This window comes from Bubalus bubalis, chromosome 5 (assembly GCF_019923935.1).
Source record: "Bubalus bubalis isolate 160015118507 breed Murrah chromosome 5, NDDB_SH_1, whole genome shotgun sequence".
In the NCBI taxonomy this organism is placed as follows: Eukaryota; Metazoa; Chordata; class Mammalia; order Artiodactyla; family Bovidae; genus Bubalus; species Bubalus bubalis.
Window position 1 is genome coordinate 21,252,523 of NC_059161.1, and position 14,189 is coordinate 21,266,711.

Below are 14,189 nucleotides of genomic sequence, written 5' to 3' on the forward strand. Positions count from 1 at the left end.
AAGCATAGAAATGCTTTTAAAGCAAAATGATATTAAAGCCAAAGTACAGAAAACTCATTAAATTTGTATCATGAACTAATTAATAACTATATGTAAAAATTAATGTGCTTGGTATGAGTACATTTATATCTTTAGATATATATCTACAGTAATATATATATATAAATTGTTACTACTGTAAAATATTTAGGACATGAAAATTAGTGTTTTATATGTCTTTGAGTGCTTACAAATAGTACTTTGAAAGCTTATGGACAGTCTGGTAGTTCTGTTATTCACATCTTGCAGTTTTCTTCTGAAGATTCACTTACAAACCCAGTCTGTGTGAGACTTTCCCCATCTAACCCTTTAAATGACACCAAATGTAAAGTTCCTGACTGCACACATAGACAGTTCAGGTTTAGCTCAGTTGTGTCCGATTCTTTGCGACCCCATGGACTGCAGTATGCCTGTCCATCACCAACTCCCAGAGTTTACTCAAACTCATGTCCATTGAATTGGTGATGCCATCTAACCATCTCATCCTCTGTCATCCCCTCCTTCTCCCACCTTCAATCTTTCCCAGCATCAGGGTCTTTTCAAATGAGTCAGTTCTTCGCATCAGATAGCCAAAGTATTAGAGCTTCAGCTTCAGCATCAGTCCTTCCAATGAATATTCAGGACTGATTTCCTTTAGGATGGACTGGTTGGGTCTCTTTGCAGTCCAAGGGACTCTGAAAAGTCTTCTCCAACACCACAGTTCAAAAGCATCTATTCTTTGGCACTCAACTTTCTTTATAGTCTAACTCTCATATCCATACATGACTACTGGAAGAACCATAGCTTTGACTAGATGGACATTTGTTGGCAAAGTAATGTCTCTGCTTTTTAATATGCTGTCTAGGTTGGCCATAGCTTTTCTTCCAAGGAGCAAGGGTTTTTTCATTTCATGGCTGCAGTCACCATCCGCAATGATTCTGGAGCCCCTCAAAATAAAGTCTGTTACTGTTTCCATTGCTTCCCCATCTATTTGCTATGAAGTAATGGGACCAGATGCCATGATCTTAGTTTTTCTTCAAAGTAGTCATAAAAATCTATACTCTCATCAGCAGTGTGTTCTTCCTTTTACTTTAGGTTCTTGTCTAGAACCCAAAACAATTCTTTAGGTTCTTGTTTTAGAATCTAGAACAACTCCTTTTGTTCTAGACCCTTGTCAACATTTGGTACTTTTTTTTTTTTTTTTTCATTTTAGATATCTTGATATAATTTTGGTTTAAATTTGAATTGTCCTAATGAATAATGAAACTTTTCATATATTGAATAGCCATTTGGATGAGCTCTTTTAAAATGAGCATTGAAGCCTTGCCTTTTTTTCACAGGTGTGCAGGAGAAGTTAGTTATGTATTATGTTTGGATATTAAAATTTAAAAATAATCTCTTTTTAGACTGTCATAGAAAAATGTAAAATAAGCAACATCTGGATTAAACCTGAAGAGCCTTTAAAAAAAAAAAAAACTAGTTTCTATTCTCCTGTAACATGGGTTTGACAGGGGAAAAGAGAAAGAAAAAGTCTATCTTTAAATATTTAATTTAAGAACTAAGCAAAATGAAAATGGTCTTATAATTTCTGACACTGGAAGAAACCTACTGGGAAGCTGTCATAAATCACAGTACTTTACAGCAATAAAATAGTCTCATCCTTGAAGTTCACTATTTCTAGCTAATTAAAATTTCATTGTCAAATACATCTTGCAGTTTGTTCATATTTTACAGTTTCTCAGAAGACATGCTTCTGAGAAAAACTGGTAAATAAACTGTTGGCTTTTCTTTTTAAAAAGGACCAGAGGAAAGCCTGCCTTCTGGTTTTAAATATCCTTCCATTTACAAACAAAACAAATAAAACAAGCAACTTCTAAACTTTCTAAAAAGACTCCTGCCTTTTACATTACAGTAAATTTGCTTTGAATAGTACATTTTGGTTTTGTTAATAAAAATGTTTCCAAGAGAGACTTGTTTTCATTCTTTGTAACGACAGCAGTTACTCCTAGGCATTCTTCCTTACACCCTGTTTTTGGTTTTGTTAATAAAAATGGTCAACACTGGCTCCAATTGGGGAAAAAAAAAAGCTAATTCTTTGGAAAATTTATCTTAAAAAGCTGATCATCAAATACTAAGTGCTTATACTGTATTTATAAGAAAAAGAAATGAAGAAAACCAAAATTATTAAAAATATATTTCACAATTTTAGCAACTGTCACTGTGCAAATATTTGCAAGTAAAATAATAGTACTCATAAAATAGAGTGATATTGTTTCAGGAAACTACTGTGATGTTTCACTGAGTTTCAAGTGGAGGCAAAAACGCTTCAAGAAAAATATCAAGATGTATGTAAGCTAACTATTCAGTTCAGTTCAGTTCAGTCCCTGTCGTGTCCTACTCTTTGCAACCCCATGAACCTCAGCATGCCAGGCCTCCCTGTCCATCACCAATTCCTGGAGTTTACCCCAACTCAAGTCCACTGTATTACTGTGATACAATTCTTTTACCATATGCAGACAGTAATTCAATAATCTACTATTCTTTCTTTGAGTGATTTGTCTCTCACACTTTGAGAAAATGCTAAGAAATATAACCATACTAAACAAAGTCTTAGAAATGAGCTCATCATAATGAGCTCTTGGTATACAAAAGATGATTATCCTTCCCTGTTCATAGACATATCACGTCTTGTCCCGTCCTTTGACTGAGCAAACTCAATTCTTTCACGTGGTTCTTTCTGTACTCCCTTTGACACACCACTTTTTTTTTTTTAAAAAATGAAATAAATTATTTCATTTATTTACTTGACACTTGGGGAAGGAGAAGGCTAACCACTCCAGTATTCTGGCCTAGAGAATTCCCTGAACTGTATAGTCCATGGGGTCACAAAGAGTCGGACATGACTAAGCGACTTTCACTCACTTTATAGTCTAGGTGTTTCTAGAAAAGGGAATTCTTGTAGTAGGGACCCAAACATCTCATCTTCTCCTATCTCACTGGAGAGACCGGAAATCAAATCAACTACACACAATCTATTTGAAATATAATCTAGCTAGAAAGTTACAAACCAGAGTATTAAAAAGAGAATATCCATTTTTTTTAGTCTTCATATTAACTAAAGGTAGTAACTGTGAGTAGTTAACTATACAACAGCAGCATGCTGCTAAGGTTTTCAAAGGTGCTCTGCAGTCTGTGGAATTAAATGCAATACATCAGAGAAGGCAACTTGTCCAACAGGTTGACTATGCTAGGTGTCACCTGATCCTGAATGACACTGGCTTGATCCTGGCACCTAAACCCGCTTGCTTACTTTAGAAAGTCTAACAAAAGAGAGCATGCAGAACCAGGTCATTTTTCTTCTTCAAAGAAGAGAACTCTATTAACCTACACTAACTTCACAACTTGCTATTTCAGCAATTCACTTATTTATAAAATACCTCAAACCTGAGAATGACAGAAATGTGGGGTTTTATAATCTCATTCCTGATAAGAACTCCTCACTGGCTCCCTCTTCACGTGTATAAGTTCAGGGAACTCTTCATTCAGCACAATGGTAAGGTCTGAGTAGGGGTGAGCGAGGTACCAGAGAAGATAAGAGCGAGCAAGGTACCAGAGAAGATAAAGACCTTCATCTGAATTTTAATGACGATTCAGTAAGTCTCTCCTATTTGTCAAATATGCACAAAGAACATATTCTCAGTGGCAACGCTTTAGGCTTCCAAACACAAGCTGACATCATACCCATAATTACATGTGGAGCTTTGATAGACTGAATTCCGATTAGGGCGCGCACACACACATACCCAGAAAGAAAAAAATAAAGAAAAACAAAAGACAGCTGTCTGAGGATTGACATTGCTGACTCATGACTCATTTTCTCGACTCACTGTTTACTGGGAAACAGCAGGACACTACCAGTTATTCTCTCTCCGCACTACAGAATTAGGTATTTTAGAAAGTTTATGCAACCAAGTGTAAGAATCTTGTGAACCTTATTTCACCACACAGCCACCGGCTTCTTCACGAAAACTGATATACAGGCAACTGAAAACAAGAACCACCACAAACAACCACTAGAGAGCGTGAAAGAACAGAAAGAACAAAACCAGTGTGACTCCCTCTTCAGAAGCTGCTGAAGGTCAAGACTGAAGCAGAAGGGGAAACTCAACCATGTGTCTACATAGGATTTCCAGAGTTTTGAGTGGCTAATCAGGTTACCTTTATGAGTAAAGAATTAATTTGATAATTCAGTGTTTTATACATCCAGCCTCAAGCTTCTGCCCCTTGGACTGTCCTTCATCTTTACTTTTGTTTATAGAGATTTCATTCTTACAACTTTAAGGATACAGAACCCAGAATTATATCCCAAAAGTATAAAGAAACTGTAGTGGGGAAGATGTATTAATAAATCCTCTAAATGAGACAAAAGTTTTGATCAACTATAGCCCAACTTTTATCAGAAAAATGTCATGGCTACATTACAGAGCTCTTTACCTTCTTTGCAAATTTAATATATAAACTATATGGATATATATTTCATGAAAAAATTTAGAAAAACTAGTATCAAGAAAAAAAATCATGAGTAGTGAAAATGGGCCCGCCTTCAAAAAAAAAAAAAAAATGGTCAAAAGAAAATTGTTTCACATACATAGGAGAATTTCTTTCCTCATGCCATTCATTTCATCCTACCCACTCCCTTCCCATTTACAATGTGCCTTTAGTTATAAAATGGGCACCTTATTAGCACAAGTGCCTTTCGAAACATAAACCTGCATAATCTGACATTTGTATTCAGGAGAGAAAAAGGAGTCATGTGTTTCCTTCTAATATTTTTCTCTTTCCAATACACAGTAGCAAACTTTATAATTATCAGATTGGTTAATAGTTTTTTTCAACTTAGGCCAGTAAAATACCAGCAATAGATTAATGACCTGATTGTCTCTAACATGGGGAAATATACCAAGGCCAAAAGTCCATTTTTGTCTGTCTATCTAGCTATCCATCCATCCACTCACTCATCTATCATATACACACATAACATAATATACACGCACGTATCATGGCAGTCCTTTCACATACTCCAGCAGGATAAAAGATGAGAGAAAACTCTAAGCCCTGTGTAACACAACGTGAACACTGTTAAATTGGACAGAGCATTATGTCCTCATTCTCACAGCCATCAGTCCTCTTATAAACAGTGTGTTTTAATAATGGATTCGGCAGTACGACAAACAGTCTCTTGTTTCCTACTGGGTGGAGAATGTCACTTTGTAATTTGATTTCCGATAGCCGAGAGCAGTAATGAAACTGCTCCTTACAGCTTACTGCTCATCACTCACAGACTTGTAAATCACAACCCCATTCACACAGACTTACTCAAAAACTGGAATAGCAGGTCAAGCTTTAACACAAAAACACTACATCCCTTCACTGTGCTTGGAGCCAAATCAAGCTAACTTGTTCCCCGGGATTGTAAAGAGCCATGACAGATCCTTTTGACAGTGGCTATCTTTACTATTTAGCTCACTAGAATAGTGTGGTCTCTCTCAACTCCACAATGGTCTCCAGAAAAATGGAAAGGGCAGCAACCTTTTCAGAGACTAAATGAAAATGTATGAAGACAGATGTTCACTGACTGTTGTGACTCTCAAGATCCTCCACTTAAGTTACCCTCAAGCACATAATTCATGAGCTGAAGTAACAGAGGACCCTTACAAATGGAGAGAAACTGAGCTGGGTCTTAGATAAGGAAGTGACTGCTTCAAACAGTTGGATAATTTTAAAATGTTATCTTACATTAAAAAAATATAAACATAGAGAAGGCATTGAATATGGGATCAGATCAGATCAGTCGCTCAGTTGTGTCCGTATGCTACCCAAAAAAAGTTTTACTAACTTCAATTATACAGAAAATGACTAAGTCCCAAAGTCTTTAAAAGAGATTAAAATCAACTTGAATCTTAATTTCGTATATAGGCATTTAGAATATGCTACAGCTATGTAATTGTTTACATAAAAGCAACATATAAACTGCAGTCCTTTTCCTTAACTGAAAGCTGCTTTTTATTCTGATAAATACCAATACTTTGCTATATATTTTTGGTTTTGAATGAATATGATAACAATATTGATGACATCCATCTGCCAACATCTCCTCCCCATAATATTTCAATCTAGATTTATGATGTATTTGGTCTTTGGGCAATAACTCATGGTACCTGAGCCAGCAGACACAGCATGGACAAAGTATAAAGCCTAAATGTATCTGGAACCATGAGAAAAAAACCAGTAAACTGCAAATAAGGAGATCTGTATTTTCATTTCAATTCTGTTCTAATGCTGTGATCTTGAGCAAGCACCAAATCCCTTACACCTCAATGTTCTCATTGAAAAGGAAGAGTGTGGACTGCAGCAGATGACTTCTCAAGTCTCTTCCAGATTTAACTTTCAATGAGCTAATTAGTTAAAGTTTCTGACGTCATCTTTTGGCAAAGGATATTAAAAGTCTACCTTGGTGGGGGGGAGGGGGTGGGGACAAGCAAAGTTCTCATTTGAACTCTTACTGCTGTCTATGGATCCAACCTGTTGAACTTGCCAAATGAAACAGATTTACTACATGCTACTGAGATTCAGGCAAGGCTGTTACATTATTATTAATGGCTGATATATTTTGTCTCTCTCAGAGAGAAATGGGCTATATCCATTCCTAGGTATCTTAGTATTTCATAAAGAATCTAGGGAAAAACTAGAATAAACATCCACTCCAAATGATTAAAAGAACAAGTAAATGTTGCAGTGTTAGTACTTTGCTATGATCATCACACCTTTAATTTATCTGAGTTTCTCAGAAGGCTATTTTAGATGTGGATTTTGTACTGGACGTTGAGTCTCCACACAGTACTCCTGTGAACTCACAGTTAATGAAAACCAACCCATTTTTTTTTTTTTAAAGCCGATAAGTACAAAAGTAAATAGTCATTTCATTTGTGAATTCTGAAAAAGCACAGATACCCTTTAAATACATACAAACTTTTAACTTCTGTCTCAGATGGATTCTAGGAACTCTTACCTGGGGTCTGCATTCCGTGAAGTTTCTGGGTGTTGCTAACATGATCTTTCCGGCATGCCAGTCAGAAACTCAAAACACTTTCTATACCGCACTAGCTGTGCTTGTTCACGCTCCTGCTCTCTCTCTCTCTCTCTCTGTTTTTTTGCTCCCGCTCAATGCCTCAGACAGATTGGAATGCAGAAAAGCCAGAGCCAACGCCAGTCAAACTCACCCCCCCAACCCCCCCTCCCCCCACTTCTTTTGCTAGAGAGCACCGAACAATAGCTATCCTTCCTGCTCACAGCCTGTCTCTTTCACAGCACTGGGTGCAGGCAATCTAGTTCAGGAGAAGCAACGTGATTTACCAAGCAAGGTATTTAATTCACTTCTTCTGTCCCATGGGTGGATGTGTACATCTGTGAGTTTTAAGAAGCAATTTTTTTTTTTTAAAGCAATCTATTTCAAAATCTGTCCTGTTTTAGGAATAGAAATATAAAACAAATTTCAGAGATTCTTATTTTGAGTGTTATTGCTGAATTAAAAATATAAACTTTTCAAAGTACAAAGCCCAGGGAAATATCTTACAGCTGATGTATATATAGAAGTCTGTTAACACATATATTGCTATCTTAAAGTCACTCAGTGAATCACTTTATCACAACAGTAATATTTTAAATTTAGAAAAAGAAAAACTTAATTTCTCTGAAACTTTTCATTCAGGTCTTAAGCTAGAACTTCATTTTAAAAATAAACTATAATTAAAAATTAATTTTATAAACAGAATGGTTCCTAACTGATTAGTCAATAAGTTGTGATGAAACTATAGATAGTATCAGTATGCTCAGTCATTATTTTGGTTTGTTTGAAAATCTGACATATTTCTAGGGTTTGTTTTTCTCTACATTCCAAAAAAAGGAGGCAGGTCAATGATGTAATCTTCATTATTGGTATGATGACCTAACACATTATGCAGCTGCTCAGTTGCTGAGGTTAGCATGTCAGGATCGATCAATTAAAAAATTCACTCTTTGAATTACTGAGCGGATTCCACCTGCCACTTCAGACAGTAGAACAGGACAGAAAGGAGAGGAGCACAGTTTCAATCTGTTATCTTCCCTTTCACAAAAGCTGATGGAAATACATTTATTTTATCTCTGTTTACGTGTTTGTATATATATGTATTAAATGTAATATATCTCTCATATACGATCAATATATTTTCACACAGATATATTTGTAATGTATGTACATATATGTGTGATAAATATGAATGTATGTATCTTTGGCACCCTATTTCCTCTCCCCTTTTTTCTCTCCAAGTTTCAATGATGCATAAAGTCTCCTTTAATTCCATCATAATTTGATTTTAGTTATCAGGTTTTCATTTTACTTCAAGGATCATAATACTCTAACACTGCATTTTCCTCTTTTACTTTGGGTTTCGTATTTCTACTTCAGAAGAACTATTCCTGTAAACCCTATGGCTACTCAAATAAGAATTATAGGGGGAGAAAAGACATAAAACATTATACAGAAAGAACAAACTAAGAGTTTGATTATGAAGACTTAAGAGACCATAGACTCCCACCTTGCCCTCTATGAAACAAAACACCAACACCTCCTACCCTCTTCACACCCAGGTGAGCTTTAACCTTTATCATTATTAGTCTCATATGTTTTGTTAGTGTTTTAGTTGCTAAGTCATGTCCGACTCTTTTGCAATCCCATCGACTGTAGCCTTCATGGCTCCTCTGTCCATGGGATTCTCCCAGGCAAGAATACTGGAATGGGTTGCAATTTCCTTCTCTAGGGGATCTTTCTGATCCAGGAATCAAACCCATGTCTCCTGCATTGACAGGCAGATTCTTTACCACTGAGCCACCAGGGAAACCCAGCCTCATTTATAATCAACCTTAAAACAGTGCAAAGTACAATGAGATTATTTTTACTTACTATTCCTCAGAATATTTCTAAAAAATAGGTCATGACTCCCATTATTATCTTCAAGATTTAGAGTCTAAACGGTGAGACTAAATTATGAGAGAGAGAGATTTCAGCTCAATGAAAGGATGTCAGAGCCACTGCAAGGGACTTTCCGAAGGGGCTGCCTGCTACAAGAGACAGTTAGATTCCCTAAGGCTTCCCACACAGGTTGGCAGCCCATCTGATGAATAACTGTAGCACAGCAGTTCTCAAACTATGCTACTGAACAACACTCAGGTTCTGATGATAAAAAAGAACAGCGGGTTTCTCTAATGGTCCAGTGATTAAGAATCTGGCTGCCAGTGCGGGGGACACGAGTTCGATCCCTGTTCGGGGAAGATTCCATGTGCCGTGAGGCAACTGGGACCGCACACCGCAAGGACTGAGCCTGCACTCAGCAACAAGAGAAGCCAGTGCCATGGGAGGCCTATGTACTTACAGCTAGAGAGTGGCCCCCTTGTGGCAGCTAGAGAGAGCCTGAGCACAGCAAAAATGACCCAGTGCAGCTGAAACTAATTAATTAATTAAAAAAAAAGTTTAAGGTCATTAGTCTGATAAAAAAAAAGAATAGCAATCTTTCCCGAAATGACATAGAAAGTTCATGTATTCAATTTTCTCAAAAGTGAGTTTTTTCTTCTTGAATGTATTTTACAATGTTAGAATCTATTACTCTTAATTAACCTTAAAGATGCCTGGAACAGTTCCAAATTCAGATCAATAATGACATTTTCAGATATTTGAAGGTGAATCAGAACAATAATTTATTGAGTTCTGCAAAGAGTACTTTTACTACTACCTGGAGTTCTGATACTTGAGTAAATCTGAGTACTCTCAAGGAAACAATTTTTTGCATATCCAAATATGATGTTATTTCAACACTCTTCAAAGGATATCATACGCCATATTTTGTTATTCCTATATTGCACCTTTTTTACAAATCTGCGTTCCTGTTTGTAATTTCCCGTTTCATGTCTTCCAGCCTTCCTGTTTGTTGCTGCTTCCCTATCTAGAAGTTTCTTCCTTGCCTGGTCTGCTTGTCATACTCTTATCTACTCTTCAAAACCCAGATTTTAAATTATATTCTTAGGGTGGTTTACCTCATTTCCTATGCAGAGATGATTACATTCTCCTTTGTACTATTTTTTTTTTTACTCTCTAGTAGTTTCTTTTTCTTTATAGCTTTCATCATTATCTAACATTATACTAGTACTGATGTTTAATGTCTCATTTCACATTCAGAATATGATGTAGATGAAGAAGGGGCTTGTTCTGGTTTTCAGCTTTATCACTAGAGCCTAACACAGTGCCTGGCTTAATAGGTACGTAGTAAGTGATGCTTGGATGAATGGAAGAATATATTTCATTTACCAAACCTTTTTAAAGTACTTAGACTGAGGTGTGCTTAGAGTAACTTTGAAGACACACACCACAGCATATCCATTTTTCTGATGCCAGAGGCTAGCACTTGTATGTAAGTGAAACAGGAATGTGTGAGTTCAAGTAACTCACTGAAGCCAATCGTAAGGGAAAACGGTCATTTCATCATTTACCCAGTTAAGTCTTACTTATACTAGGTGAAATCCTGATCCCTAGATGTTGATTTTCGAAGTAACTTTAAATGTCCATGAACGCACAGCCATGCATTGAGCTGCCAAAGCCAGGGAAACGCAGCTTCCAAGGTAGGGACTGGAGAGACCAAGAACATCTTCAACTACAACACTAGGAAGGTGTTCTCTAGGAAGCTGGGGAACCCTGAGTAAATGGCTCATCCTCCAGCCACAAACTTAAGTTGCAAAGTAACTGAAATCCATGTCCATGCAGAATATCCCTCGTGGGTTTTAAGAGCCTTGTAGAGTCTGAAGAAGGTTTGAAATGATACAATGGATCACACAAGATGAACCCTTAATTCAGCACTCAGAATCTTCATCCTGGTTAGATGAAGGCACTTGAGCCATTTTATTTCTGCAAATAGCCACAATTTTGTCAATATCTGGTTTTACATTTCTCCCCCATACAGACAGTTTGATAGGGTTGTCTTCACTAACCCATCTTACATTGTCATGAGCAAACTCTGTACTTAATAATAGTTCCATTAGGTTGAACTACATGAAAATGCCATTTTTTAAAAGTCAAAAACAGTCAAATATCAGCAATGATCAAATGAATAATATGAAAGATTCAAACACTGGATGAAGGGGGTTGGAGCAGATAATTTTAAATGTCTTTTCTGATTCTGAAAATCTGGATTTTAATTCAAACAGAAATAAGAGCTAAATCAAATTCAAAATTTGGTCATCATCTTGTCAAACTATGGTTCTATTATAACTTAACATAGCACTTTCTTCTTGTCCTTTTTGGAACTAATATAGTGTCTGGCCACAATAAATGTTTAGTAAATATTTGCTAAATAAACAAATGGCTTGAAAACAGGTATAAGTAGACTACTGAAGGCTGTATCTTATGTGACTTTCCAAGCTCAGAGTCAACAAATATTGGTTTTGTTTTCAGAAGGCTAGGATATTTTTTTCCTAGTAATGACTCAATCAAATAGTATGTTTTATAAACTTTGAAGAATACGGATAGTGTATTTTTCCCCTACCCTTTACAAAAGTAATTAGGGAATTCTGACTTTGGTACAGGTATAGACGTCAGTGTGATAGCCATTGGTTGTTGCTGTTTAGTTGCTAAGTTGTGTCTGACTCTTTGCAACCCCATGGACTGTAGCCCACCAGGCTCCTCTGTTAACAGGACATTCCAGGCAAGAATACTGGCGTGGGTTGCCATTTCCTCCTCCAGGGGAATCTTCCTGACTCAGCGATCAAACCCACGTGGTAAAGAAGCTGCCTTTACCAGCTTCTTTACCACTGAGCCACCTGGGAAGCCCCACGACAGCCATTAAGAAACTCTAAAACCATAGGTGCACGATTTTCTGAAAATTAAAGGGCACAAAAATTAAGCTAGTTGAATATAATGAAGTTACCTGCACATCCATTTTCTTATTAACAAATTTTAAAATGAGCAAACAAAAAATCCCATTAATATATGCTGTCTCCTCTTCCAAGCAGATACACATACCAACAGCAGTCAAACTGAGGTGTACATCACTCTATATGCATGCTAAGGTGTACATCACTCCATATGCACACTCCCTCTTCTGAACAGACAGATGATCAGAAATACAGCTTCCTCTAACCACAAACACAGTTTCTTTTAATGTCTCCTCAAAAACCAGACTAACATTCTGATGCTGTGGCTTTCCCACTGCATTCTTTTCGGAGTTCGTATTAGAAAAGGAAATCATTGTTTATAACTGGAATGACAAATATCACAGTCACCCACTTACTCAAAAATACCACTGAAATTCTAATTTTTATTTCATTTTATTTGTATATGATGGGACCACAAGGCAAACTTCTCTTTTGATTAAAAAAAAAAAAGAAAAGGCATTATAGGGACCGAGGACCTATTAGTCGGATGGTTAGCAAACACTCACAAGTGTTTAGAGAAGGCACATGCCAAACAAGTGACCGTTCTGATGGCTGCTCAATGTTTCTACAACTCCTGGCGAGGCATTAGAGCATTGCCTTGCTTCTCCAGCAAAGATGATTTAGTAGACTGCATCTGCTTACCTGAAATGGCCACTGGCCAGGAGAAAGCATTACAAAGAGCAGGCAAAACTCACACATCAGTCACCTTTCTCAACAGTCATGCTCTTATAGGAATAGTGCCATATTTCAAAGGAAAAAAAAAATCTATGTGGAAAACTCCAAGCAAATCTTTTTCTACTTTCAGTGTATGAGTAAACAATATACTATGGAAACAAAAGCAACACTTCTATTTCTGTGAAAAAAAATTCATTAATAAACATCAAAAAGCAACTAAAAGCATTCTGGGGCAGGGCTGGATATTAATGGAGATCTCAAGTGTGTTCACGGAGCCAGGGACATGCCTTGTGACATTCGCTCTCCTCATTTAAGAGCTTAAGCTGAACTTTAATAAAGCCATCAAAAACTCATTTTCTTCAGTGCCTTTGAAAATATAACTATCTGCTCAGCTTGTTGATTTCCTGTTAAGCTCATCTACTGTCACAACTGAAGAATTTAGTCCACTTTCCCCATTTAATGCAGATAACATTTGGTTTCAGTAAAAGTATGTCATTAGGCATTTGCTTTTGCCTTAATGTTAAAGAATATTTGTACGTGTGGGCTACTGTTTCGATAAACCTACTTATGAAAAGCAAAAAATATGGTACGGTCAACTTTTGCACATCACTGACACAGTAACGCATACATGTACTATAAAATCCAAACACTACTGCATCATGCAAGTTACGTGGACTTTATTACTTCCATTATTCTCTTACAACTGTCTGAAGCAAGCTAAAGTCTAGTAGAACTCCAAGAGGTAAATTGTGAAGCAAAGAGGACATCAAAAATGGACAACAGACTCGTGAAAAGACGCACAATATCATATCAGCAGGGAAATGCAGTGGAGAATGAAATGGCAACCCACTCCAGTATTCTTGCCTGGAGAATCCCAGGGTCAGGGGAGCCTGGTGGGCTGCCGTCTATGGGGTTGCACAGAGTTGGACACGACTGAAGCGACTTAGCAGCAGCAGCAGGGAAATGCAGATCAAAACTACAATGAAATATTATCACCTCACACCTGTCAAAATGGTCATTATCTAAAGACAAGGGACAACAAGTTCTGGTAAGGATGCCACAAAAAAAAAAAAAAAAAAAAAGGAACCCTCATACAGTATTGATGGGAATATAAATTGGTTCAATTGTATGGAAAACAATATGGCGGTTTCTCAAAAAGTTAAAAGCAGGTCTACCATACAGTCCAGTAACTCCACTATTGAGTACATAACCAAAGGAATTGAAAACAGTGTTTTTAAGAAATATATACACTCCCACACTTATTGCAGCTTTATTCACAATATTCAAGATACAGAAACAACCTAAATGCCCATCAACAGATGAATGGATAAATATGAGATGGTTTATATACCAATGAAATATTATTCAGCAGTAAGAAAGAAGGATAGCCTGACATTTCTGACAACACACAAGGATCCTGAACACAGTTTGATAAGTGAGGTAAGTCAGACAGGGAGAGACCAATACTGTATGACATA

At 36.8% G+C, this 14,189-nt stretch overlaps 1 protein-coding gene across 7 annotated transcripts in view; it reads right to left on the minus strand.

The window, feature by feature from the left end:
• RASAL2 (RAS protein activator like 2) overlaps positions 1 to 14,189 on the minus strand; it is a 392,077-nt gene that overhangs the window by 142,482 nt on the left and 235,406 nt on the right. Inside the window, exon 1 of one of the 7 annotated variants that reach the window (XM_025285582.3) lies at positions 7,088 to 7,240. The exons of the other annotated variants lie outside the window; for them this stretch is intronic. Coding sequence (XP_025141367.1) covers positions 7,088 to 7,100 — 13 coding nt within the window. The 5' untranslated portion in view covers positions 7,101 to 7,240. Of the gene's footprint in view, positions 1 to 7,087; positions 7,241 to 14,189 lie in introns of those variants that run through there. 7 annotated transcript variants of the gene reach the window in all.